At 29.3% G+C, this 27,179-nt stretch overlaps 1 protein-coding gene across 2 annotated transcripts in view; it reads left to right on the top strand.

Annotated features, from left to right (window-relative positions):
• Positions 1 to 27,179, top strand: part of tweek (transmembrane protein KIAA1109 homolog tweek) — a 115,064-nt gene that overhangs the window by 13,033 nt on the left and 74,852 nt on the right. For both annotated transcript variants that reach the window (XM_087150375.1, XM_087150374.1), the window contains exons 9-22: positions 798 to 915; positions 2,814 to 2,969; positions 3,658 to 3,755; positions 8,182 to 8,339; positions 10,043 to 10,346; positions 10,688 to 10,870; positions 11,803 to 11,997; positions 12,090 to 12,209; positions 14,626 to 14,868; positions 17,529 to 19,440; positions 20,943 to 21,060; positions 21,751 to 22,030; positions 22,961 to 23,883; positions 26,821 to 27,001. In XM_087150375.1, the coding sequence (XP_087006501.1) occupies positions 798 to 915; positions 2,814 to 2,969; positions 3,658 to 3,755; positions 8,182 to 8,339; positions 10,043 to 10,346; positions 10,688 to 10,870; positions 11,803 to 11,997; positions 12,090 to 12,209; positions 14,626 to 14,868; positions 17,529 to 19,440; positions 20,943 to 21,060; positions 21,751 to 22,030; positions 22,961 to 23,883; positions 26,821 to 27,001 (4,989 nt within the window). The remainder of the gene's footprint in view (positions 1 to 797; positions 916 to 2,813; positions 2,970 to 3,657; positions 3,756 to 8,181; positions 8,340 to 10,042; positions 10,347 to 10,687; positions 10,871 to 11,802; positions 11,998 to 12,089; positions 12,210 to 14,625; positions 14,869 to 17,528; positions 19,441 to 20,942; positions 21,061 to 21,750; positions 22,031 to 22,960; positions 23,884 to 26,820; positions 27,002 to 27,179) is intronic.

Raw genomic sequence — 27,179 nt, 5'->3', positions numbered from 1 at the left:
GCTGCATGTTAAAACCATTCCAACTGAAATATTTACATGGGCATCTGCTAATTCTGTCCCTAGACTGTTAACATTTTGCTGTAAATGGTGATTGCTTTTAAACTATTGATTTTAAAGTTAGCTTTTTTCTCAATTAGCAGCAACATATTTTTGACTAACTTAGTCATTCATTTTGAAACTAAGTGAGAAAAATATCTGGTTTCTTAAATAGGATACGACAAACTTTACATTTCTATCAGCTTCTGTTATTGATTTTTTAAATCCTCATTTATTTTTTAAGCACCTAGTAAGTGCCATTTGAGTGATGCAATGCAATGTGTAGCGAAATTTTGTAATATATATATATATAGATAGATATAATTCTCTGTTACTTTTCGGTGCAATTCATTTTTTTATTTTTTAGCCATGTGCAAATGTATGTATATTTATTCATTCAATAGCTGTTCTCATTTTTAGACATTATGGGTACAACAAAATTTTTTAATTTTGTTAATGTTTTTGGAAAAATCTATCATATGAAGTATTATATTTTTTATTCTATACATAAAAGAGCCTTTATTTTCATTCGCTGAATCTATCCTTACAGCTTTTTAATGTTATGAGTAAATAAAGAACTTATGTTGTTTATTTAGCATCATTTGATACTCTTTACGAGCTTGACATTTTCTAGTTAATTTATTTTACTTGATTCATTTATTTATGATTTAACTCTAACTTTTTAATTAAAAATTAAATGGTATATAAATTTTTTATATGAAAAAGTACATTCATTTATTAATTTTGTTTTCTTTTTTCAGTTTGATATCTGGATTAAATATCCTAAAATATGGAATGACCACCAAATGTGGAACTGTAGTTTAACAGGATGTAAAACTACAGTACATTTAATTTATGCTCATAAACATTTTTTTCATGGTAAGATATTATTAATTTTGTTTTAGAAGAAAAAATTTACTTACATTGAAGTTTCTATTAATGTTAATACAGTTGAAAAATAATTTCATTCATTAATCTGAGTTTACAGTAAATATTTTTTTTTGATAAGATTATAATTTTTAAAAAAATATTTTCTCTTTTTGAATATGATGTTTATCTCTACAATATTTCAATTAGTTCATACATATTAAAGTTTTGAATCAATTCGATCTGTGAATGGATGCATGAATGGGTCCACAGCTTAAAACGGGCTGTGATGTGTGTGTGGCTCAAGTCGTATTCTCGACCATAGCTGGCCTCACTAAAAAACAAGAAATGTGCCCTCTGCCTTAAATTCGCTTGGTTTCACCAAGCAGGCTTGCTGGTAAATTTGGCAAGTAGCATTAGAAACAACCAGAACAATAAAGTTCTGAATTGTTAGAGTGAAGTGGATTCGATGTGCATTTGGAATCAAGCAGCTGCTAAATAGTATGAAGTTATCCTTTTGGCAGCAAATTAAAGTGCAGCAACAAAGCAGTTTAAATGAGCGTTAGAGATTTAAATTTTTTGGCAATGGAATATTGTGAACAAGAAAAAATTATGTTTATTTCTTATTGTCAATTAATAAACTTAAAAGCTTATTTACGTGAATTCACTAAAATGTCAATTCGAGCCCTTATCCACTCACCTCTTCACACAATTAACTTCTAATTAACTTAAAGACCAAAATTATGCATTACTTAACCAAGCATCCCTAATTGAAGCTTGCTAGTTGGAAAAAAATGGCCTGGTATTCTCACATCTAAAGTTCTGTTGCTCGGATGACTATGCGAGAACATACTTTGCGATTGCAACATAAAAAAATTTTGCTACTCTATGTTGGCATTGTCTATCTTCCATACATTCCTCCACCACTCAGTCCCTAATGTCGCATTCAGTTACTTCCACCTGTTTTCGGTATTAAAAAAAGAATCTCAGCAGTAGATGCTTTGAAATCAGTGCTTAAGTCACACAAGCTACGCAACCCTTCTTTTGTATGCAGAGCCTTGATTTTTGAAGCTTATAAAGCAGTATAAAAATATCTCAATGTACTTCTTAATTAAGTGGGAAAATAAACTTACATCTTATACTTAATATCTCATTGTATTTTTTACACTACCTTTCTCAACACTTCATAGGGGAAACTTATTTTCAGACACATCCTTGTAGTAGAGAAATTTTGTTGTTTCAATTATCGCTCAGCATAGTCTCGTATATAGTTTTTATGCAAGCTTTGTTGAACGCCAAAGTTGTTTTCTGGTAACTATGCTATAGAGTACTTATGCACGTAAATGTGCGATATGTTATGTGAGAGTGATTAAACTCTCTAGTGTAATAATTAGTATTGTATGATTTTGATGATTTTTAATTTTTTGTAATTTTTATTGTGCAGCTTTTATACATATATATATATATTTTAAAGAAGAGTTTTTATGAACATTTCTCAAGCGACGTTAAACTATAAGGAAACTGTACGTTCTGATTTTTTGTAAAAAATAAATTAAAAAGTTATCTTTAAATTTTGTAAAATGTAGAAACTATTGCCATATAACAATTTATAGCATGAATTTTTTCCCTGTAAATGATATTTTGTAATAAAAATATTTTGGATTGATAAACATAATTTTTTTTCCATCTATCTATTGCACAATTTCAATTATTTTCCAAACTTGTTTTTGAATGAATTTTTGAATAATATATCATGATACTTTTTGGGTTATAAATTTTACATCCATATTTTGTTGATACCTGCTAATCTTAGAAGTTGATTTTATTCAGTTTCTTATTGAAAATGTAAATAAGTTTAAAATTTAATTATAAATATATAATTGCTTATTAACTAAAAACTTTTGTTGTAGCTTTAATGGAAGATTGGGCTTCAAAATTAAGACCAGATATTCTCCATTTTGTGCCTTATACTTGGCACTTTGGCTTAATTCTAAAAGACTTTGAATTGGTCACAGTTGTTAATGAGTACAATTGGATCGACTGCTCAAGTCAGCATCAAGAAAATGGTAAGATCATTCTTTGTTTCAATATGCTCCATGAATTAAATCTAAAATTTCTTAAATAATATATTTCTAAAAAAAATAATGATGTCAACTAAAGTAGTTTTTCTATTTAAATGAAATTTTTTGAAAGTTAATTACTCTTTGCGATATAAAAAATAATTATTGATTAAAATTATTGTGATTGACTTAATTTTAAGAGTTGAAATTATGCTTTAAATTATCACAATGAAAACTTTCATAAAAAATTCTGAGTTTCAAAAAGATATCAAATTATAATCATAAGATATTCATTTTTCATAACATTAAAAATTATTCACTTCAACTACACAAGAGGGAAAATAGTGATATGCTTATTTTGCTGATAAGGGGAGGGGGAGGAATGTAAAATTAAAATCACTTTACTCTCAACATTTTATTTTTAAAATTCAAAAAAATACACTTCTTGGAACAATTCCAAATAAAAGATAATTCAAATGAAATGGGAAATTTTTTTCCCCAAGAACTATCGAGGAGCTGGGAACTAAATTAAATCAGTATCTTAGCAAATACATCTATTTGTAAAAAATTAATATTAATGTGTCTTTCTATCTTCAAAATTAAAATTTTCTTGTAAAAATAATTATTTTTCTTTCTTCTTTCTGAAATTAATTTATTTTAAAATGTTGTTTGTCATGCGAATTACTTTTTTTAGCCTATTTAGCTGTTTCTGGAGATCAGTTTGAACTGTCATTTGATTTACCTTTCATCGAATATTTACCACCCACTATATCCCTAAAGTTTTGGATTCAGGTAAACATTAGTTACTGATTTAACTAGGTAAATAGATTATTTCTTTGGTTTTTATAAATTTTTATCTAAAAAATTTAATTAGGTATATCCTTTGATGTCCTATTTATAATGTTGAAGAAATAAGATTTTTTCCAATTTGTATAAATTAATAGCACACTGGGTAACAAACAATTATTTTTGTTTTCTGTTGTGATCTGATTTTTTGAAACAGATTTTAGATAATTTCACACATGTTCTTTATAAACTAGTACATTCAGACAAAAAATGAACTTAAATACCATTTTGAGAAAACTGTGACTTTCCAAACAAATTAGTTTCAGACTTGAAATCTAAATTAGTTAAGATCAAGAACTTGGATAATTGCAACAAAAATTTTGTTTTCCAAATGTAATTTATTTTAAGTATCTTCTTTTGATCCCTATTTAACCTTTCCAGTATCACGCTTGTTTGTTTATTTTAACGAAAACTTCTTGACCTGGGTTATTTATTTGTTGAATAATGCTTCCTCAATCGAGGCCAGTCTCATTTTTTTGGGAATTTGTCTTTTAAGGCATGGCAGGAATGCTACCATACCTTGCCCAGAAAAAGGTCAAATTGTTGAGTCAGATGACTTGGATAGTGCCTGAGCTGATACCCCTCGCTCTGAATTTCCACCCTTCACCACCAAGAAGATTTATACACAGACAACTTTAAAATGCATCTTGTTACGCTGCTGTTGCTTTGTTTGTTGTCAGGATCGAATTAAAAAACCTGAGCTTTGCACCAGCATTGCCTTACTCTCACAGTTCCCAATTTTTTCGGTTATGGTATCAGAAATGATCGAGTTTCTTTAGGTGGAACAAAACAAGCTCAGTATTGTAGGAAAAGGTCAATAGCAGCTGTAAATATCCTAACGGAAAAAACTACTAATTATTTTGTGAAAAAAATGAAATGTTTTAGGTTATGAATTTGTTCTTGGTATATGCATATCAGGGTTTAAGCTGAGTCTAAAAATTCATTAGCAAAAAAGCTAAAATCTGAAAAAAAGTTTTAGCAAAATGCTAAAATGCCATTAGGCTTATAAAATTACTTTATATCAAACAAGTACTGTAAGTTATCTGACAAAGAATAGCTTAATGTACAAGAATATCAAAAAGAATACCTATAACAAAAAAAAAAAAAAACACATTTATTATTTATCAAAACATTTTGGTTTATAATTAACAATCTTCCTTTCTTTCATGTTTGCCCATTTTACAAATGCTTCTTGAAAGTTAAATGCACTTTCAGGGCCCTCAATATTAATCATTAACAAATTGTTTACATGGTTGATTAACAACCTGTTTCGAATATTAGTTTTAATCAAATTAAGGCAGCTAAAGCCCCTTTCACAGTCAACTGTGTGCATTGGTATTGTTGCACAATACTCTATAACAGAAGTTATTAATGGGCACTGTTCAGACACATCATTGGTATATAAAAATAAAAGTAATTCATTAAATGACATGTTTTTACATCGTTGCATTAAGATGTGTTTAAATAATCCCCATTCACAAAGTAATTCAGTTTCTGTAAACTGAAAATCTTTTCTGGGAGATTCCGAAAACAAATTGAAAATGCAACGGATTTCCTTTACACCATAATGCTGTAATTCTTCCGAACTATGGGGCATCCTGCTAGGTATAAATATATTAAACATTTCGATTTTATCCAAATCTCCCAATCTATCAGTAATATTTTCAATGATACAGTTTAAAAAATTGTGCATCAAATTACGGAATCTTTCCCTCTGTTTCAGTCCATCTAAAATTATATGGCCCTGAAACTCAAATTTTTCACTTTCCTTCTTAGGCACATCATCTAAAAAACTCATATAATGAGTGCCGGTGCCATTTTTTATTTCTTCTAAACTTGAAATACAAGCCTTCACACTTGATTGAACATATTCAAAATTTAAATTAGATTTTTGAAATATGAGGCTTAATTTATTAATGTTGAACATGATATCATTCATGATGGCAGTGGTTGCTTAAAACGAAAAAGTAGTTATATTTTTTAACAACCCTTGAGCAACAAGACGTTTGTCTTCCATTAAAACACTAACAAGAGCTTGCCAGTTGCAATCCAGAGCTGTAACTGAATTCTCCAAAGACAACCACCGAGTTGTTGATAACTTTATGAATTTCCTTGATTTTTGTTCAAGGATATCTTGAACATTCTTCAATCGCCTGGTATTTGCAGGGGAGCATTCAAAATAAGAGTGAATTCTTTTTATTATGTCCTGAAACTTTACCAGGTAAGCATTCTCAGACGCTGCTTGGCTCACGGCTAATGCTAGCCTATGTGCCACACAATGTACTGAAATTAAATACGGATTTTGGTTTTTGAACAGAGCAGCAACCCCCGCTCTAACACCAGTCATAACTGAAGGTCCATCTGTACCTAAGGATGAGCATTTTGTAACATCTATTTTCAAACTCTCAAGTGTCTTTATCAAAGAAGAGTAAATAAAATTAGCACTTGCACCCTCCATTTCTACTAAACTTAGATAATGTGTAGACAATCTACCTTGATGAAGCACTTTTAGGTAGATAATTAAACTTTGATCTATGGAAACATCCGTACATTCATCAATTATGACGGAGAACCATCTTGCTGAATTAACTTTATGCAGTATTTTTTCTTGAATGGTCATGGCAAGGGCCATTTCCATGTCCCGAATGCTGTCATAACTTTCATAAGAGGCTGTACCTATATTCAATCCACTGAGACTGGAACAACCTAAATTATGCACAAATCTTTTATTGAACTAAACTTTCTAGTAGCCAAATGTTCCTTTGCTTGCATATAGACTATTTTCATTGCTGAAATAACTGATTCATTAGCACTGGAAATTGATTTTGCAACAGATTTCGTTCAGTTCACGTTTTTTTCGTGAACGCTAGCGTCATGGTTCTTCTTGCAAAAGATATTTAGATTTTTTCTCCTTCTTGTTTGATCAAGTTTTTTTCATGGATGTTAGCGTCATGGTTTTTCGCGGAAGCTTTTTTTTTAAATGGAATTTAGTAAAATCCTTTAGCAAAAATGCGAAAATGCTTTGTTGAATTTTAGCATTTTTGAAGGGTCTTTTCGCATTTTGCGAAAAAAGCTACCGTAGCGGAAACCCTGATGCATATGCTGAAAATGAGTTAAATAAGCTAAATTATATTCAGAAGAAACAGCTGTTCTAAACTTTGAGAGAAATGTAATTCTTTATTTTTGATATTGATTATTTTGTTTTGAATTTAAAAGCTTAATTGGAAATACTTATGGAATTTTTAGAAAAACATATCCTTTTCATAATTCATTCAATGTATTGAAAATGTTTTTTTTTTTTTTTTTAAAAAAATTCTGCTGCTTTTTTTATTGGCATTATATAAAAATTTCTTATAAATAACCGAAATATTAATTGAGTTATGGATTATTTATTGGATAAAAATATAATTGTTGTTAGCTGAACAACCAGATTATATTTGAAATAAAAAGATAGCTTATTGTTTCAAAATAAAGAACACTGAAAAATTATTTTTGAAAATGAGATAAATAGTCGTATTTTCAACATGTCAAATATTCAACAATATTTTCAATGTGAAATTGGTCAATGATATTCAATATTTTCAATGTAAAATTTTTTCATTCCTGTACTTATCCAGTTTGAATACAGTTAAATCACTGAAAATTTATAATTTATTAAAAATCAGCTAGTCTTCTGTCAAACTCTGCCCAAAAGTAAAACTTTTATAATGTATTTTCAATAGCTAATTGAAAACATATTATAAAACTTTTGCTTTTAGACAGATTTTGACATAAAATAAGCTGATTTATAAAAAATTTTCAATAGATGATTGAAATAATAAATTAAAAATATTTAATTGATGAAAAAAACTTTTGTTACTCGCTATTAGGTTTTAAGTGAAATTTCTAAATTATACAAATCTTTGTCAATAGATTAGTATTAGTTTTCAGTTTTAACAAAAATTTAAGAAATAAAATCACATTAATTTGCTGATAAAAGATTTAATAAGTACAATTTATTTTTTAATGCTGCCCCTCCTTACTGAATAAAATTTATATTCGAACATTCAAATTAAATAATATGTGTTCTGGAGTATGATACATCCGTTCACTTTTTAAGACTGAAATTTAATCTCTTAATTCAATGTAATTAACATATATATATGTAAAAAATTTTTTTTATAATTAAGACAAAATTAGTTCATTCTGTCTAAAACTTATTTTAAATATAACTTTCAAACAAGTATGAAAGAAAATTTTTTAGGAAAATATTTGTGCTAGCATCTTTGCAAAAATTGTTGAAAAAATATTAAATTTCACAGATTTTAATTTATTTTCATTTAGATCTAAATAGTAATAGTGTAATGTAGCATTTATTTTAATTTTTTCTTAGGGAGAGAGCTGTGATATGGTTTTCTACTTACCAGAAGTGAATTCTAATCGTGATATAATATTGATGCTTGAAAAATGTGCCAAGTTGACGGGAAGAGATGGTTCACCAAGTCTTCAAGATAACTCACCAAAACGATGGAGAAATATGGCAAAGCCAAGGTGATTTTGTTAATTTTAAAAGTATATTTATATTTTCTTTTCTTAAAATGAGATTTATTGACTGATTAACAAATTCTAAATGCTAGGAATAGTTGAGAATTTTCTGTACATCTGGTTATTTAAAATAAAAACTATCAAAATACTTTTTCTACTATGAGTTTTTTTAAATTTTTTTTAACTAAGTTCATTGTTGACTAAAATATTCTGGATTAATGCAGTTTGTTTCTCAACAATAGTCCTTTAAAATGTTTCTCATTGAATCCCTTTAAAATATTTCTCATCTCTCGCAGACATTATTTTGAACTATGAAAAAAAAATTTAAGCTATTTTCTGATAATTTTGTTTGTACTTTATGAAAGAAAAAACTCCTTTATTTGTTGTGGAATATTATAGAATATTTGTTTTCCGAGTTTCATGAAAAGAACTGCATGCTGTTTTAAACAAATTTTACATTATGTTCATTTGCTGAAACTTAAGTAGACTGATTCAATTTTTCAATTGATTTGCAGTATTTAAAGCATTTTTACAAATATGGCAAACAACTGCCGTTATAATCTTTATCTTATTCATTGTTAAAGAACAATGGCACATTTTAAGATAATTAAAAATAAGTAGGCTTAGGTTTCAAAATAAGAAATATAGTAACAGTTTAACAAGCTAAAAAGTTAATGTAATATAGAAGTGTTTTCTGTATTAATATCCTTAATCATGTATTTTTTTGGGTCTCCAGCATATTGTTTTCTTATCTAATAACATGTAAGCTAAGCTCAATACAGCTATAGCTAAAATTTTCAAGACTGCTATTACTAAATGTGTATATTAAAAGAAATTAAGCAGATATAGTTACAGTTAGTCTGTTTCAAATGTAGAGACACATATCTCTCATTTGGTGAAATAATGACGTAACTGATAATTACTCGATTTAGGTTGATTTTGCAGTTACATCATTTTCCCCAATAGAAGAAATAATTATAGGCTTATTAGGGGGTACACAATGTGGTCCTATAGGTTACAATGTAAATATATATTTCTCATTTGGTGAAATAATGACGTAACTGATAATTACTCGATTTAGGTTGATTTTGCAGTTACATCATTTTCCCCAATAGAAGAAATAATTATAGGCTTATTAGGGGGTACACAATGTGGTCCTATAGGTTACAATGTAAATATATATTTCTCATTTGGTGAAATAATGACGTAACTGATAACTACTCGATTTAGGTTGATTTTGCAGTTACATCATTTTCCCCAATAGAAGAAATAATTATAGGCTTATTAGGGGGTACACAATGTGGTCCTATAGGTTACAATGTAAATATATATTTCTCATTTGGTGAAATAATGACGTAACTGATAATTACTCGATTTAGGTTGATTTTGCAGTTACATCATTTTCCCCAATAGAAGAAATAATTATAGGCTTATTAGGGGGTACACAATGTGGCCCTATGGGTTACAATGTAAATATATATTGCTCAGTTGGTGAAATAATGACGTAACTGATAATTACTCGATTTAGGTTGATTTTGCCGTTACGTCATTGTTTCACCAAATGAGCGATATATGCATTTCTGTATTTGAGAAAGACTCTAGGGACACAAGGAGTAGAATCTCTTCAATGGTTTGCGTATCGTCAGTATGTTGACTAAAAAAATTGATAAAATATTTTGTAATTTTCTTTCTTTTTTTTGAACTTTTAGTGCTGGTTGGGTTGATTGTTGGTCAGTGCCTATTGTTGCCCTGAGTATTGGTTATATTTACCACCCAACACCACCATGTGGTGCTTCCTGCTTAGATTTAAACATAACCACCCCCGAGAAAGAAGAAATACTTTTATCACCAATTAGACCAAATGGATCTCAAAACAGAAAGAAAAAGATGTGTAATTCTTCAGAATTTGATCCCACATCCTTAGCTCCGGACATTGTTCATCTTGAATTAGAGATAGGACCATCAGTTTTAAAATTATATGGCTCTTTACTTCGACATCTTATTCATCTAAAGGTAAAGTAATCTCATTGATATTAAAATTTCTGAATCTTTGCCAATTGTACCTAGAATTTAATAAATTAATTTGATTAAAGACTCACTTTCTAGAGTTAAATTGTTCTAGCTAAAAGATATATACTAAATAGTTATGAATTTCTAAGGAAATAAAATTGACTACACTGATGAGTGTAGTATTAGCTATAATTTTATTACAAAACTTATTAATGAAAATAACATTCTGCTATTAAATTGAAATTTTTTATATTGAAACTATTTTAATTATTAAAAAAAATATATCTTATATTGTAAAGAATCTTATTTATTGATTGATGTTTTTATTTATCTTTATTATTCAGGAAAATTATTTCGGAGAAAATCAAAAATTTTTTGAGTTTGATGCTCCAATTATAACTCCAAATCAAGTTTCAACAGCAGCTCCCAATGAAAAAGATAATTACGAATTTGATCCTCGTCAATTTCGACCATTAGACATAACTGTGTCTGTTATAATGCATGACATACAGGGTCATATAATGAAGGTAGGTTTCATATTTATAATATTTTCTTTTTGGTTTCATTTAGATTTTAAATGTAATGTTTATAAGCAAATTATATTCTGTTATCCTTACGATCTTAACTAATTCTTATTTTATTGTGAGAGGAATAAACTTCATTTTCATGTTGCAAAAAGCCCACCTGCACATTATGAATTACCTAAATCTACTAAAAATAATTAATTTACCGTGTTTCATCCTGAGAATTCTTGTTCTGTATTATCTCTGAAAAATTGATAAATCCATTTTTCTTTTACAAATTCTAAAAGACTTGCAAAATTTTCAGAAAGTGTTTAGGTAAGTTTTGGACAAACCTTACTTAACACAAAATCAGCATAAGAATTTTTTTTCAAAAAAGAATAAAATTATTAGCGGGTTAATTTTTTAATAAATGTAGTTAGAAATTGGTAGGTAAATACATTCTTTTGAAACACCACATACCACCCAGACATGGCCAAGCACTTAGCCCCATTTTTCATGGATATCTTTTCTCAATCACAGGAGTAAAGCCACATAATTTTTGCCCCTGTCCGACAGTGGGGGCAACACCTGAGTTGGTACCCTCTCTTTACAAACTTTCACACCACAATCAAGGAGAGGACTTTCAGCCATGGCAGATTTAATGGCACCATGATGTGTATGCACAACAGTTGTTTAGTCGGCTTCTAGTATGGAATTCCCAGCCTCCATCAGTGGAATGGGTGATCCCTTTACCATCTGCTCCACTGGAGCGCACATTATTTTGTATTCCTAATATATTGCCCAATCTCTAATTTTTCAGCTGGGCTCTTTTTCTCCCTTTGGTCACCAAATTTTAATGAGCATAGAATTTTCGTTTTAAACAATTATAGCGTGTATGAATGTAATTTGTTACTGTTTCATGTTAACTTAAAATTATTATCTGTTCATATTTCCAGTGCTGTAATGACAACGATCCACCATGTCCTAGCTTATACTTAGAGAGGTTTGCATTTGAGATGTTCAAAACTTATGAAGAAACCAAACTACAGTTGCTTCTTTCTCCTTTAGTTCTTAGCACAGTGGATACTGCTGTACGGCCCGACTGCCATTCTCATTTAAAAGATGGTCATGTAGTTTTATCGACTCTTCAAGTAAATCTTTAAGCACGAAAGCGTTCTTTCAATTCATAATTATTTTATATTGCTTGACTGTAATAGTACTAATAAGAGTATTTTTTTTAAAGGTTCGTGGCAATGCTATGTTTTCTGGTGTTGACAGACCCTTGGAGAGTGAAACTCTTGAGTATGCATGGCTTGTAGAAGTACTAATTGGAGATGTAACTGGACGGCTTACTATACCTCAGGTAATTTTAGTTAAGTTGCATGAATAAGAATAACAGGTTACTTGATTTGTTTATAAATTTTTACCGACTTTAACATTACCTGCAACTGGAGTTTGGTTCCACTCAGGCTGAAAAGAGATTATATTTTTCCATGCTAACCGACAAAAAATTAAATGAACATTTTTAAAGAACTAATTACCATTTTTGTTCCCTTTTATTGTTAAAAATGTGGTCTGCTGATCCCACTTACCAAATTTTTGAGGTTGTAAGTATTTTTAAAACTACCTCTTTAAAAATACTTAAAATTTGAAATATGGTTACTTGCTCCAACAGAATATATTTTTTAATGCATAAAATGAAGCAAAAAATATTCATTAGTTACTTAATAAGTAAGGAATTCATGTTCTTAACACAAAGGAAGCAAAATCCTGTTACCAACTGAAAACTTAAGATCCAAATTAAGTTATTGCTTGTTTTCTTTAATTGTAAGATAAAAATTCTTGAAAAAAAATGAGTTAGTTCAGCAGTTCCAAAATGGAAATGGTGTTTCATGGAACCCTAGGGTTCTGTGAAAGAGTTAAAAAGGTTCTGAGAGTAAAGACTTTTTTTTAAACAGTTTTTATATACAGTGAAACCTCCGTTAAGCGGACATTCATGGGACCAAAAAATTTGTCCGTTTATGAGAGTTGTCCGTTTACGGGAAGGGTACCCCAATAACGAAATTTAACACCGTAAATTGTTTTTAGAATATTCTCAAAGATGTAGAAACAATTAAATAATATCTACAAGGATACCGTAAATATCTACAAGAATATTTATTTCAACAATAAGAAAGATAAAAAAGAATATATAAAGAAGTTTGATATAAATACATAATTCCGGATGTAGCTACAGATAAATAAATATAATTTTCCTATTAGCATAGATACTCAAGTTAGACATATGATACCAAATAGGAGCGTACTGTCCTCAGTCCGTTTCAATTATTAGGTTCACATCCCCTTACACCTACTTATCATTTGATAGGGAACATGGTTAATACCTTCTTGGAAAATAAACCTCCCATGATTCACAGAAAAAAAAGTAATGCATACCTGTAAGTCATGCGGACCTATGGAGATGATTATTCACAATTAATCAATCAAGTGTATGAATAAATGTTTCATTTATATAAACACCTCAAAGATTATACTTCTGTTCTCTTTTTTTTACCCCAGTTGTGTTAAATACAGTCTTCAAATTGATAAGAAAATTAAAGAAATTTTCAATGGGGAAGAAGCATTGAGAAAAGTCATTTCAACTTGAGGGGTCCCATAACCTGTGTGGTCCAGATGAAAAGATCAAAAGATGCCGATGTCAGAATTATTTCAGGAGTGCAGTACCATTTTTTCTTCTCCTTTCTTTACAAAGATAAGGCAAGGTGACAGGAGAAAGATTGATTTTTCGGTGGTGAAATAGCTTAACAATATTTTTAGTTATGGATAAGGCAAAAAGTTTTATTTACATGCTTTAAAAATGGTGAAAAGTTGAATTTTTTTAGCTTGCAATTTATTTAGAAAAAGTAGTGTCCGGTTTGTAGAGATTAAAAACAACGTTTCAGGACCAAAATGACTGTCCGCGTCCGGTTACGGGGGTGTCCGCTTTGCGGAGAATATACGTAATGGTTTATTCATAGAAGATTCCCGGGGAATTAAAAATATGTCCGTATTGAGAGGCGTCCGTTTTGCAGGAGTGTCCATAACAGGAGGTTTCACTGTATATATATATATATATATATATATATATATTTGAAACCTGTAATTATATTTAGATCTAATGAATAATCTATTATTTACTTAATATTTCTCTTCCCTTTATGAAATTATTTAAAGTAAAATGGCTATGAAAATTGCAATATATTACAATTTTTTAATGACATCCAAATATTTTTTTAAAAATATATATAATTAATGGTAATATTTTTTTAAGAAGTATATATAATTTTTTTTAATTACAATGTACTGAATAAGTTATGAAAAGGAATGTGGATTTAAAAAAAATGCGTTAGTATTTCAGATCATTTTTTTAAAGTCAAAATCAAATAATTGAATCCTCTTGTAACAAGATGTTTCCAAAAAATATATTTATTTTAAATGTTTATAACAGTTCTTTTTAGTTTTCCTTTTAAGGAAAAGTCAAAGTAAAGTTGTTTTTTATTGTTTAATACATTCATAATTGTTTTTGTCAAAGGAACTGCAATCATTTAAGGTTCCATAGCAGAAAAAAAAGGGAACTGCTGAGTAAGTTTTTTTTCTGTGATGGTGCACTTGAATACTATCTTGTTCTATCAAATATTATTGAATGGAACTTTTAAGCAACTATTACAATTTGTAACAAGTACAGCACAATGCATGAATCTTTTTTAGCAATAAATTAAACATATTACGTTGTTCATTAGGTTTATCATACTGTGACTGGTTTTGAGCTGTTTGTTTTTCAAGTGCAACAGTCTGATTGTGATCTTCAGCCTCCACACGCTTTCAAATTGTGCCAACATGACATACCCCAATCCAACTGCACACATACTACTACTACTTTGGTGTGTCCTAGCCCAGATGATATTAAATATAGGATGACTCGTCTTTCTATTGATGCTATAGATTTGTGCATTGTTGAAAGTGGAACCGCTATTGAAATTGAAGTATTTAATAATTACCTTTTTAATTAATGTTTAGTAGTTATTGCTTCTTAATAGCCACTTTGATAGGTAAAATATAAAAAGCATGTTTTTTTCCATGAATTTTTTACTTGGGAATTATATTATTAAATCCTTTTGTATTTTTTTATGTGCATATTCACTCTTAAACTGTTACATGAAGCAACTTCAAACCATTTTTAATGAACAATTTGAAATTAAGCGAAAAGTATTTTCATTTTTCTTCGTTATTAATTCTTCTTATAATTTGTTACAGATAAAGCAGTAATAAAAGAGGTACCTATGCTTAACCAGTTAAAACTGGGGATTGCCGACCCTTATGAGTTAAAGCCTAAAAATTTCCAATGTTTTTTTCTTTTATTGACTGTCGGCTAAAACTTGATTTAAGCATTCCCAGTCGATTTAAGGCAGAAGCCAACATATGCATTATTGTTTGAACTATGAACCTTAACCTTAAAAAGCAATGTAGTGAATCATAATATCCTACAAGACTCATAGGTATTATACCGGTAAAGAGTTTTTTATGTACTACCTAATAATATATTACCTTATCAACATATATTATGTAACTTTAGGCTTTAACTGACTGAAATCTAGTTTTATGTTTTAACAAGTTAAACATAGAAGTATTGAATAGTTTTTCAGCTTTTACTGACTCGGAGTGATAAACTTCAATTTAACCATTTAAACTTAGGTTTAACTATCATTTTTGCTTTAACTATGACATATATGCTCTTTGATGTCTTGTTAAATTTACTCTGTTTAATATAGAACTCTAGTTAATGCAAACATGCTTGTTGTTTCTGCCAATTCCTGTGAATAACAGTTAATGGATAATGCTTATAAGTTTCATTACATTTTTTCAGATTTCTTTATGTATAGCAAAAAAAAATATTTTTTTTTTCTTCTGGCATTTTTTGTAACACATTTTGAAACTTTTACGAGATTTCATTATATATTGTTAAATGTTAAGAGAATACTTGTAACATTAATTGACATGGTTCATAAAAAAATTAAAAATTAGGACAAAACTGGTAGGGAATGATGAGGTTCTAGTATTCAAAGGCTCCACCCTATGGACATGTTGAGTTTGCTGCAGGAGATGTGTTTGGTAGGCTGGTGTGGGGAATTGGGGTTCTTGTTTTTCTCTCTAGCCGTAGCAAACATTCAGATGAATGTCACATTCAGTGTTATAGATACACAGCTGTGTGCTGGTGCAGTGTTATTTATATTTACTTGTGTAATATTTTATTAGTAAATATGTACTATAACACAGGGAGAATAGGGGAAACCTGGAAAATACAGGGAATTCAAAAGTCACCTAAAATAACAGTGAAAATACAGGGAATTTTGATTTTTGTTTACAAACTGGGAAAATACAGGGAATTTTGTTTCTTATTTTTGTCTTTTAAAAAATGATGACCACTCAAAGCGTAATCTGTGGGATATTTAACCATGATATTTCAGCTATACTAAATTATTTCATTTACTATAGCATTATTTAAGTATGTTCAGTTGTTTTTCCAGCAATTAAAACTAATAAATATAGTTAATCCAGTAGCCTAGCTCACACAAGAGCATAGTAATTGTTGTTTCCTCTTAATATATTGTGTATAATATGTGCAGGGAAAACACAGGAAATTTTTTTCTCCAGATTTTAGGGGCAACCCTGTATAATTGTTAATAATTTATATTGGTCAAAGATGTTTTGAACCTCTATAAAAAGATTAAAATAAGTTGGTTTTGCAACCAGTTTTTTTTACCTTTCTCGGTTAGTTACTGTTCTTAATTATCATTCTCTATAAAAGTTGCTATATCAAAAATTTCAATTCCTTCACAACACTTCAAAGAAGCAAAGGTTTTTAAAAAAGAGGCAAATAAAGAATGTTCTTTATTAAAGAATTGGCTTGAAATTCATTTATCAAAATTTCCATTATTACTTATTCATCAAAATTTGAGTGGGCAAGGGGTGCAAATTACTTGTTTAATGCATTCATGCAAAGTGAATTACAGCTGTTCAAAAGATACATCAGAACAAATCTGCAAGGGATACAAAAATAAACAAGCTTTGCATTATGTGATTCAAGGCTAATATTGCATGTAAAAAGACTTAGATTTCTTTCATTAGCTTATTCTATGCTATTTATGTGTTAATCAAAAAAATATATATATTTTTGCAAATTCATTAAATTACAAATAAGTAAAAAATTTTAGCACATAAAAAACTTATCTGTCTTGTTATTCATAGTTTGGAGGTTATCACCATTTACCCTTTAAGTTAAATTGTGGGAGTGTATTCCACAAAGGCACCAGTATTGTCTTTGGATCATCATTAAAAAGGAATCCCAGACTGTGTTCAATATAGCCCATTAGTGTAGCTCTTGACTGTAGAGCAAGATTAACCAAAGGCAACTTTTTTTTTACTCTAGAAGGCAATCGATTTTTTTTTTATTAAAAAGAGTCTTTGTGTTAAATTTATGATATTTTTTATTAATCAAAATCAACATAGCTTAATGCTAACAAAAAATTGTTCTTTCTTGAGTTATCACAATCATGAGAAACCACTGTAATTTGTTTGAGTAGCCTTTAAACATCTTTTTTATTGATAGTTATTGTTTTTATTTATCAACTTTTCATCGATTTAGGTATTTCCTTTGCGACTTGCAACCTGTAATCTCCATGGAAATGATACTGTGTCAGGTTTAAGCATGCTGCTGCAGTCTGTGCACTTCAAACAGTATGCAAAAATAAGCTCGAATCTAGTATGTTCATCTGCATACAATATAGTCAGTCATGGGATTATGTCTCAGCAAAATTCAGCGTCAGATATTTGGCTTGAAGTCGGTGGTTTTAGCTTTGGTCCAATGTTCATTGATTCAGCTACATCACAAATGAAGAGAAATGATGACACACAACAAGAGAACTTTTTACGTGTGCATGATAATAAGAAAAAGAAATTGTGGTTTTTATGGCCCATAGATGTTTCACCCATACCTCAAGCTTCTCATGGGAAGTGTGGATGTGTTGGTGGCTGCTCCTTTTTTGGGAGCAATAAGAATGGGATATATTTTTTCAACATAAATAATCATTTGGAAGACATTTCAGCTGTCTCTGCCAAATATCAAATCAGTTTTGATAATAATTTGGGTTATGGCGAAAGCTTACTGCATAGAGGTCACTTTGTATTTGATGCTCCTGAAAATCTACCCAATTTTCCATATAGTTCCAGTCATTCTGAAAAATCAGTCATCATAACTGAGAATTCTCATGCTCACAGCAGAACTAAACTAAACGATACAACATTTTCAAAATCATCAGATAATGATTCTCATTTTATTAATAGAGGTTATAGTGCATTCTCAGAAAGTTATCTAGATGACAAAATATCTTTCTTCAATCACTCAAGATTAGTTAATGACACCAACACAGATAGTATGTTGTATGATTCCAGTATTCCTTCACTTCCCAGAGAACAGAGATACAATCATGTTCGTTGCATAAAAAGGCAATTTAGTAGTCCAACTCATGTGTCTATGCCATCTAGTTCATCGGTTCTTTCTTCTTATCAAATCTCTATGGCACAATCTGCTCCTGTAGCAGGGAAACTTGATCGAAAACCAACAATGAAAGGGGATGATTGGAAAAGCATATTAGAGTCGAACATTAATCCAATTTCATTGGTGAAAGAGGAAAGTATAAGTCCGGGTTTATCTCAAAATAAGTACAGTTCACGGATATCTTTAAACATAAGTCCAAATGGAAGAGGAGAAAATAATGGCTCAAGACATTCACTTGCAAGTATTGCCGCAAGGAGTTATTCCCCAAGATCAGTTCGTAGAGCTGCGTCTACTGAATCTACTCATTCCACAGAAAGTTATTTTTCTGCTGATGAAGATGGCGAATCCTCTGCAGAAACTGGTGATAATCCTGATGAGTTTCATGTAGATGAAGAGAAGCGTCATGTAACTTTAAAAAATGGTACGAATTCAATCGATAGAAAAGTGGCAACTGCCCGTAGATCACTGCATGACATACAAGAAACTCCATCACAGCAATCTAGTGACAGTGATCTTCATATTACTGTTTTGCAGCGTACTCCATCGTGTGGCAATCACCACGATCCATCAGATTCTAACTCAATTTCTAGCACCTCATTTTTATCAGCTATGTCATCACAAGAAGATATTGCACTAGTTGATCTCCATAATCAAATGGACAAACCTATCATAGAGTCACCTTTATTAATGTCTTGCTATATGGCTCACATGACACAGCTTCAGTGTCTTCAGTGGTTTCAGCAGCCACCATTACCTCACCTGGTTTCTCAGTTTGATGGACATCATAATGGACACAACAAAGACTTCATATTTCATCGGACACACTCTGCCTGGAAACCAAAATTTGTTCCTTTAACTGAAGGTTTCACATCTATACACATGGTGCACAAGAACAGAACATCAAGCCATCGTCACAAATTTCAATATGCTCAGAAATCTATGTCAACCCATTCTGACGATGAATTTAAACCAGGTTTAATACACCAGGAACTAAAAAAAGGTAAATTTCTTAAAAAGCTTATTTTTTAAAAAAAATATTTAAACTTGCTTATTTATATAACAATTTTTAAAACTATCTTAAGGTGTGCTTCCTCTCCCACCCTAACTCAACTGTTAAAGGGGTGGAGACGGAAAGGAAAAATTCTAAATATGCTTCTAATCCTCTTTATTTAATTTTCACAAATAAACTGATAATGGCTATTTACTCTGTCAGGACTTTAAAGAAAGCAAGGTTGACAAAAGCAAGAAAAATAGTGAAGCGTGCAAGGCAGTATCAGTGTAGTTTTTATTTTTATTTTGATATAATTTTTTTTTTTAAAACAGCTAGCATTGGTTTTGAAGAGATTGTAAGTTGCTTTTGGATGTAATCAGAGTGGTTTAATAAATTGATATATTTTTTTCATTAATTCGATTTCCAATACACCAATTCAAAATTTTAAATAAATTATTGGGCCTATTTGCATGTTTTGATGCATGTAAAATACAAGTTCGCTACGCAGTTAGATCTTGAGATTATTATTTTATTTCTCAATTATTATTTTAGATTCTCAATTAATTTTTCTGTCAAAATTATGCACAATACAATTCTACCACTACGGTTTTTGAAAGTTAAATAGTAAACAGTTGTTTGTCTGTTTTTAGATTTTTGATAAGTATCTTTGTTTTTATGCAATTATTGATAAAGGAAATTTTTAGTGTCATCAAAAATCGCTTTTCTTCAGTTTAAACTGTAATAAGATTGGATTTTAAAAAATTAAAAAAAAACTTGAGAAACATGCAGTTTTAAATTAAATACCCAAAACCATAAATCACATCATTTTATTGCTTAAAAGTTTTGAGAAAAAATTCATAGATGTTATAAAAATTATTAAGCACTGTTTCTCCTAATCTACTGAAGCAACCCCTTTATTTTCTACCTTTTTTGAAAGGTATTGTGCATCTAATAAAACCATATCTTTCGAAGTTTGCCAAATATGAAAAATAAGAAGAAAACACTAATTAAAATTTTCACCTAAAATCCTAGATGGAGAGGGTAGAAGCCTCTTAACCAATGAGAATAATTTTTCGCAATACATATCTACCACAAAACTATATAATTTTTAGTGTTATCATTGCTTCTTTCAAAAGCCTTAAGTAAGTGCCATTTTACTTCTGTTTCTACAACCATATCTTAAACTGACATCACACCACAAGTCTTAACATTTTCATCATTCAATCATCTGATGCTTAAACATCAAACATAATGTTAGAGGTAACAAATCTTTATTTTCTTCTCCATTAGTATCAGGAGTTACTATTTTTCTCTCAAAACGAAATAAAACAATATAAAAATAGTATTTGTCGCGGGAATGGTAAAACAAAGCAATACATATGGGAACAGGAACAATGCGGGAATGATAGGTCGAAGTTTGACTGTAGCTTGAGACGATTGATAAGCAAATGAATGCAATCTTTTTCCCTTTTTTTAAATGTATGTTACATAATATTTTTTTTATGTTGCAGATGAATACAACTCTGGAGATCATAGTACTAAAATTGCTTCAAAAATTGTCTTCGTCATTAAATTGAGTGGCGATGTTCATTTTAAAATCTCACCATTGCTGGTTGAAAGTTTGAAAAGGTTTAGTATAAATGTTTGTTAAATAAAATTTATAATTGGGTCAGTGCTGAGACAAGGAGCCAGTGAAATAAACTGTGAACTATTTTATCTTTTTAATTGTAAATAATCCTTTGCTGACTTTTCAAACAATTAAGTTTATAGTTTATACATGACATCCTAAATATTTATTTAGTTATAATTGGATGAAATTTATCATATATTCTTTATCAAAATATTGTTTTATCAATATTATTAACATTGATAGAAGAATTTTTATTAAATATAAAAAAATTGATTTATCATTTCTGGAAACTTAGGTAACATTAATCTGATAGGCACCAATGAGATAATCTTTGTTCCATTATCAATTTTATAGGAATTTTTATTTCAGGAAAAAATGTACAATTCAGCTGTCACAATGCTAGAAAATATTTTCCATTACAATTATAAGTTTGTGTTAAAACAGTTTATTTAACATTAAATCATTTGTTTGCATTAAAAAAAGAGACAGAAGAATAACTCAACTTTTCTGCCTCAAATTAAAACTGACTTTTTTGAACTCTCAATGTACAAATTTTTTTTAAACACTTTAATTATTTGCTTGAACCATGCTGATTCTGTCTGACACAACAAGACCAATATCCTTTCATTTTACTTTAAATTTTTATATGATATTTTGTATGATTGAGTTTAATTTTTTTGTTATTGCAGTTTCATCGATGTTCTCACTCCAGCATTAGCTCAGCTGCATCCACTTACGATTGTTAACCATTTACATGTCATGTGCTCCCATGAAGTGCAGAAGAGCAATCAGCTAAAAAAGGAAAAAGTTCTTCATTTGAGCCAGCTTCGTGCACAAATAATAGAGAAATATAAAAAGCGCAATATTTCAAATTCAGAAAAGATAAATGATGGAAGCTCTGAGAACCTTGGAAACAACTATGAAGAAACTCGAAATACTCACACGAAAGCACTGATAAAAATTGCTAAAGTAAGTTTTGACTCAATCATCATTGTGTACCATATTATATTTGTCTTATTGTATTTGATTTACATAAGAATTGAACCCAGAATTCACTTGTACAAGATTCTGCTCTACAATATTTTGTCCCGATGAGATTGTGTTTTGTGTTATTTTATCCTGTGGTATTTTGTTTTCTAACACTATACTTTATCCATTTGAGATTTTGCCCATAGTATTTTGAATAGATATACTAAGGCTTCTCATTTGTATTTTCGTTAATGATAAAAAAAAATTCTCACGCTATTTATGGAACAGGTGGCAGTTTATGATGCACTTTTACTCAGATTTTGCATATTTCAAAATAGTTATTAACTATAGAAAAAAAAATTGGACTTTATTTTTTTGCTCTAAATTTCTCAATTGAACATTTACAAACTATATAACCAAACTTTTCATTTAGGATTATTATAAGTATGCTAAAAATAACTTCCAAATCTTACAAATAATTGCTACGGACAATTTATAATCTGCAAAGTGCTTTGAAATACTTTACTATGAAATAGAATTTGAAAATTGAAAACTTAAAAAAAATGTGCATAAAATGCTTTAATCTTTATCTCAGTTAAAATGTAACAGTTTCATTAAAATAAAAAATCTATACGATAATTCTTAGATTAAAAATTATGGTTTGAAAATTTATTTTAACATATTTCCTTACAAAAAATTGAAGTAGAAATTTTATAGCATTAAAAAGTAAAAAATATAATTTTTTATAACATTGAAAACAAAACATCCTTTTATATAAATACACATAAATAATACACATCTTAAATAAAATACACATCTTAAATAAAGACATATTGCATTGTGCACCTTGTAAAACTAGATATAATAATGACTTTAATTTATTTTCTGAATGAAATATGAATATTTATTTTAATTTATTTCCACTTTTAGATAAATGTTAGCATCATGCAAGCCTCCATAGTTGAAGAAGTAATAGCTTTCTCTGCTCTTGATAATTTAAAGGATTTAACCTGTGTTTCACTTCTGTCAATTTGTATCGATAATACATCAATTCAATTATCACATAGTTGTCAAGCAAAAAAGGTGATTCAAACTTTTACAGACTATTGTAACGGTAGCGTTGCTCGGACTAAAATCAATGAACGCTCATCAAAGAAAGCAAAAACTGATTCTTTACCTACCGAATTGTTAACTGTTGAAACTAGTGAAACTCAGCAGGAAGAGACAATTTTATCAGCTTCAGTTATGTGCATTCATTGCCAGTTGCGCAGGCTTAAAAATAATAGCAGCATATTGAAGGAAGCTATGCTTACGGTGATTCCATACCATAGGAGTAAAGTTGAATTCACTTTCGAAAATCATTTCTTTGGGCGTCAGTTATCCAAACAGAGTGATAAACAAGATGCGTTTATGGATGTAGAATGGAATCAGTATTTGGATGAAGAAAAAATGGGATTCATAATGTTCGAATGTGGACTTGAAGATATTGGTGTGAAATTCATAAAAAGGTGGGGTTATGATTCATTTAACTGTGTCGATGTGGATGAAAGAAAACCTATGGTCGAGCCGAAGAATGAAAACAAATCTAATAAGAAGCCATCAAGTGAGCGCCCTCCTTCTAAACAATGCCATAAGCAATGTAAATGTGAGGATAATTGGGATGCAAAGGTGTCATTTCCTTCTTGTGTCTCAGAATGTGGAAGTTATAGCAGCATGTACGATAGTAGATCGGATCTAAATAATCAAAATTTGAAAGGAGATGCATCTTCTTTTATAACAGAATTGAAAACTGTATGGTTCAATTTTGCAGCGCCTCCTCGGACTCCTAACACACGCAAAATTGATTTCACAAGGTATGTTTTCTCAATTATTTGCATTTATGCGCATGAAAGCAAATTTATTTTAAAAATTTTGTGCTCATTTTCTCTGTTTTTAAAAGAAATTTTTAAAACTAAAGAAATCAATTGAAGAAATATACTTAAAGAACAGGGTGTGTAGCATTTTTAAAAAGTGCTTGAAGGTGCTTATTTTCGATTATCTTTTTTTAAAAGCCCTTAAAGATGCTTTTTTCATTGGGTGTTTTTAAAAAGTGCTTAATTTTCCCTTTACCCTCTTGATTTTCGTCACGTATTATACAAAAAGACACTGTTCATGTTGTTCTATTCAATGCTTTCACAATTAATTCAACCCCAATCTATTTCGGTGTACCCTTGGTCCTTAGCGTATGAAAACGCCATTCGTTTTATGATTCAAAATTTCATGATTTTTGACTAACAAAACTAAAGTTTTTTTTCCCTTGACATGACGGTTAAATCCAGATAAAATCATCAATTGTCAAAAACTTGCCTACCCTGCCTAATTATATTTTTTTTGAAAGTGCTTAAAAATATTTTTGAGTGCTTGAAAAGTGCTTAAAAGATACTTATTTTTTGTTGAAAAATTTGGCTATGCACCCTGAAGAAGGTAAATAAGTCTACATTTTCAAAAGAAGCCTGATTTAATATTAAATTTTTATTTTCAAATAATACTTTCTTGTGGTTATAGTTAAAGGAAACTTTAGAAAAACTACTTATCTCTCTACTGTTTACAATGATAAAGAGTTTAAATTAATATTAAATTTATTTTCATTATATTAATGTAATGTTTATGTTACAGTTTTGCTTTCTCTATTCTTACTATAATATTTTTTATTTGTGCAAATTATTACAAAGACGCCCGGTGGCTGAGTGGTAGCGCTTTACGCTGTCGTGCCACAGGTCCTTGGTTCGACCCTTGAACCAAGCGATGTTGACTCAGCCTTTCATCCCTTTAGTGGGTTGATAGAATAAATATCAAGCATTCTTGGGAACTCAACACAGAGGATTCCGCGTTGGGCTGACCACCTAAACGGAACATTTGCACTTGCATTCCAGAGCCCAAAGGTCACAAAAACTGAGATGAGCACAGTAAGCCTTGGCACTTTATGGGCTGTCACGCCACTGAGTTTTAGTTTAAATTATTGCAAAATTATTACTGCATGTTTATTTAGAGGTTTAGTCCTAACTTACTGTTCTAATTTCTTTTACATCCATTATCAATCGCATTATTTTTTTACTTGTATAACTTTATTTCTGAAGTTAATTACATGATAGTTATTAACTTTATTTTGATTTAAAAGTTCTAAATTTAATTTTCATTTTTGACTTTAATATTAATGATTGTTGAGAGAACATAGCAAATGCTTTTTACTTTAGTTATTGTTTTTTTCACAATTTAGCTGTCTGTTTACTGACAGAAAATTGAATTTTTGTATTTAATTAATTAGGATTAAAATGTACGTTTTCAAGATTTTTTTCTATCATTTTAGTGATTCCAGGTTTATGTACTTAAAAATTGTAAACTTGATTCCATAGATTATATTAAAAACTTTTTTTATGCAGAAAAATTTTATAATGATCCTTTTTTAATTAGCCTACATAAAAGAGACAAAATTATGATAATAAAAATTGATTGTTTTGAGCGTAAAATTTGGTTTATTGTTGTTCTACAGTCTTGAATCCGATATTTAAATATATTTTTCATAATTTGCAATTTTTTTAAAGGTTTTTCTCATAAGTTTTTTTTTCAGTATCAAAAATTGTAGAAACACATCCTAAATGATTAACCGTATTACCTAGATTAAAAAGTTGAATTTTAGCAATTGAAAAATTTTCATGCAATTTTGATGCCTAAAACTAATGTTTGCTTGTTTTTTCATTCAAATACACATTTCACTACAGAATCATTTTCATTTCTCTATGGATGGTTTTTTTAAATTAGTTTTTATTTATTATTTCGAAAATAATAAGCTTTAGATTTAATAAAAAATGCTAATCTAAATTATTCTCAGAAAATAAATGCAATTTTTTTCGTAATTATTAAAAGTGTGTTGCTTCAAATTTATTTCATTGGTTAAGTTTTGACTTGACAATGAAAATAAACTTTTTAATTGAAGGGAAATTAATCAAGATGGTATGAATGTCATTTTAAAGTGTGTTTAACTTGGTTTTCTATAGTTAGTTAGGAGAATATTTAAATTTTAAGGAAGCTGTTTTAAATTAGTTTCTATCAACTATGCTTTTTCTTTATTTTGTTAAATTCCATGAAACAGATTAAAATTCAAACTGCAATTATAATGTTAATATGAACTAACAACGTGAGTTTTTAAAAAAATAATTTTCATTTAATTAATAAGCATTAATGACATAAGTTATTTCTTGAACGGATATAATACATATCAATATTTGGTTCCTGTGAACTTGAAAATTACGCCATTTAAAGTTACATTATCTCAGAACAAAATTAATGATTATGATAAACCACAACAAATTGATTCTCAATAGAATCCAGAAAACAAACTAATGAGTGGACAAAATGGTTGATGCAAATGGTGTTGCTCAAATTCGCCAAGTTGCCAACCCAGTTGATATATCTATTTTTGAAGTCTCCCACAATTGTTAAATTGTTTCAGAATTGTTATTAAAACTATTTTTCTTTAAGAAGAACTTCAATAGTTTTGTTGCTAAAACACATTCATATTAAAGATTTCATCATTTCATATAAAAGATTTGTTAAGTTTTTTTTGTTAAAGAAAAATTTTCTTGCTTTTACTTATTTGAAAACTATCATACTATGTTTTTATTTAAATTTTTTGAAAAAAAATATTTTGTATTCCCTAAATAATTAGTTTTTGACATAAAAAGTAAAAAAAGTTCATATTTGAATTTAAATTGTTTTTAATATCAGTTTGTATAATGATTATAATTTTTTAGGTTAGATTGGCATTTGCTAAGTACCGCTACTCCATCTATAAATGCATGGCTGAAACCGAGTGATCGACTGCTTGTTTCAGCCAAAAAAATGGCAAAGGAAGCCGGACAGAGATCTGCTGCAATAATGGCGTGTTTAATGGCTGAAGCTTTAGAAGTACAGAGTATACATATGCCTGTGAAGGTAAATGGAACATATATATATATATATATTTTAAATTCATTTTCTTTATTCTAAAGCTGCATTCTATTTCATTGCACCTCAAACTTTAAATCTATTGATGTATTTCTTTTTATAAAATCACTAAAAAATAACATTCTTTTGTTTATCTTTAATATTTTTAAACTCAATTCATCAAAGC

This window comes from Parasteatoda tepidariorum, chromosome 8, assembly GCF_982258835.1.
Source record: "Parasteatoda tepidariorum strain Cologne lab strain chromosome 8, Ptep-v5.0, whole genome shotgun sequence".
Lineage (NCBI taxonomy): Eukaryota > Metazoa > Arthropoda > Arachnida > Araneae > Theridiidae > Parasteatoda > Parasteatoda tepidariorum.
Note: the sequence above shows the minus strand (reverse complement) of the source record. Positions and strands in the feature narration are given on the sequence as shown.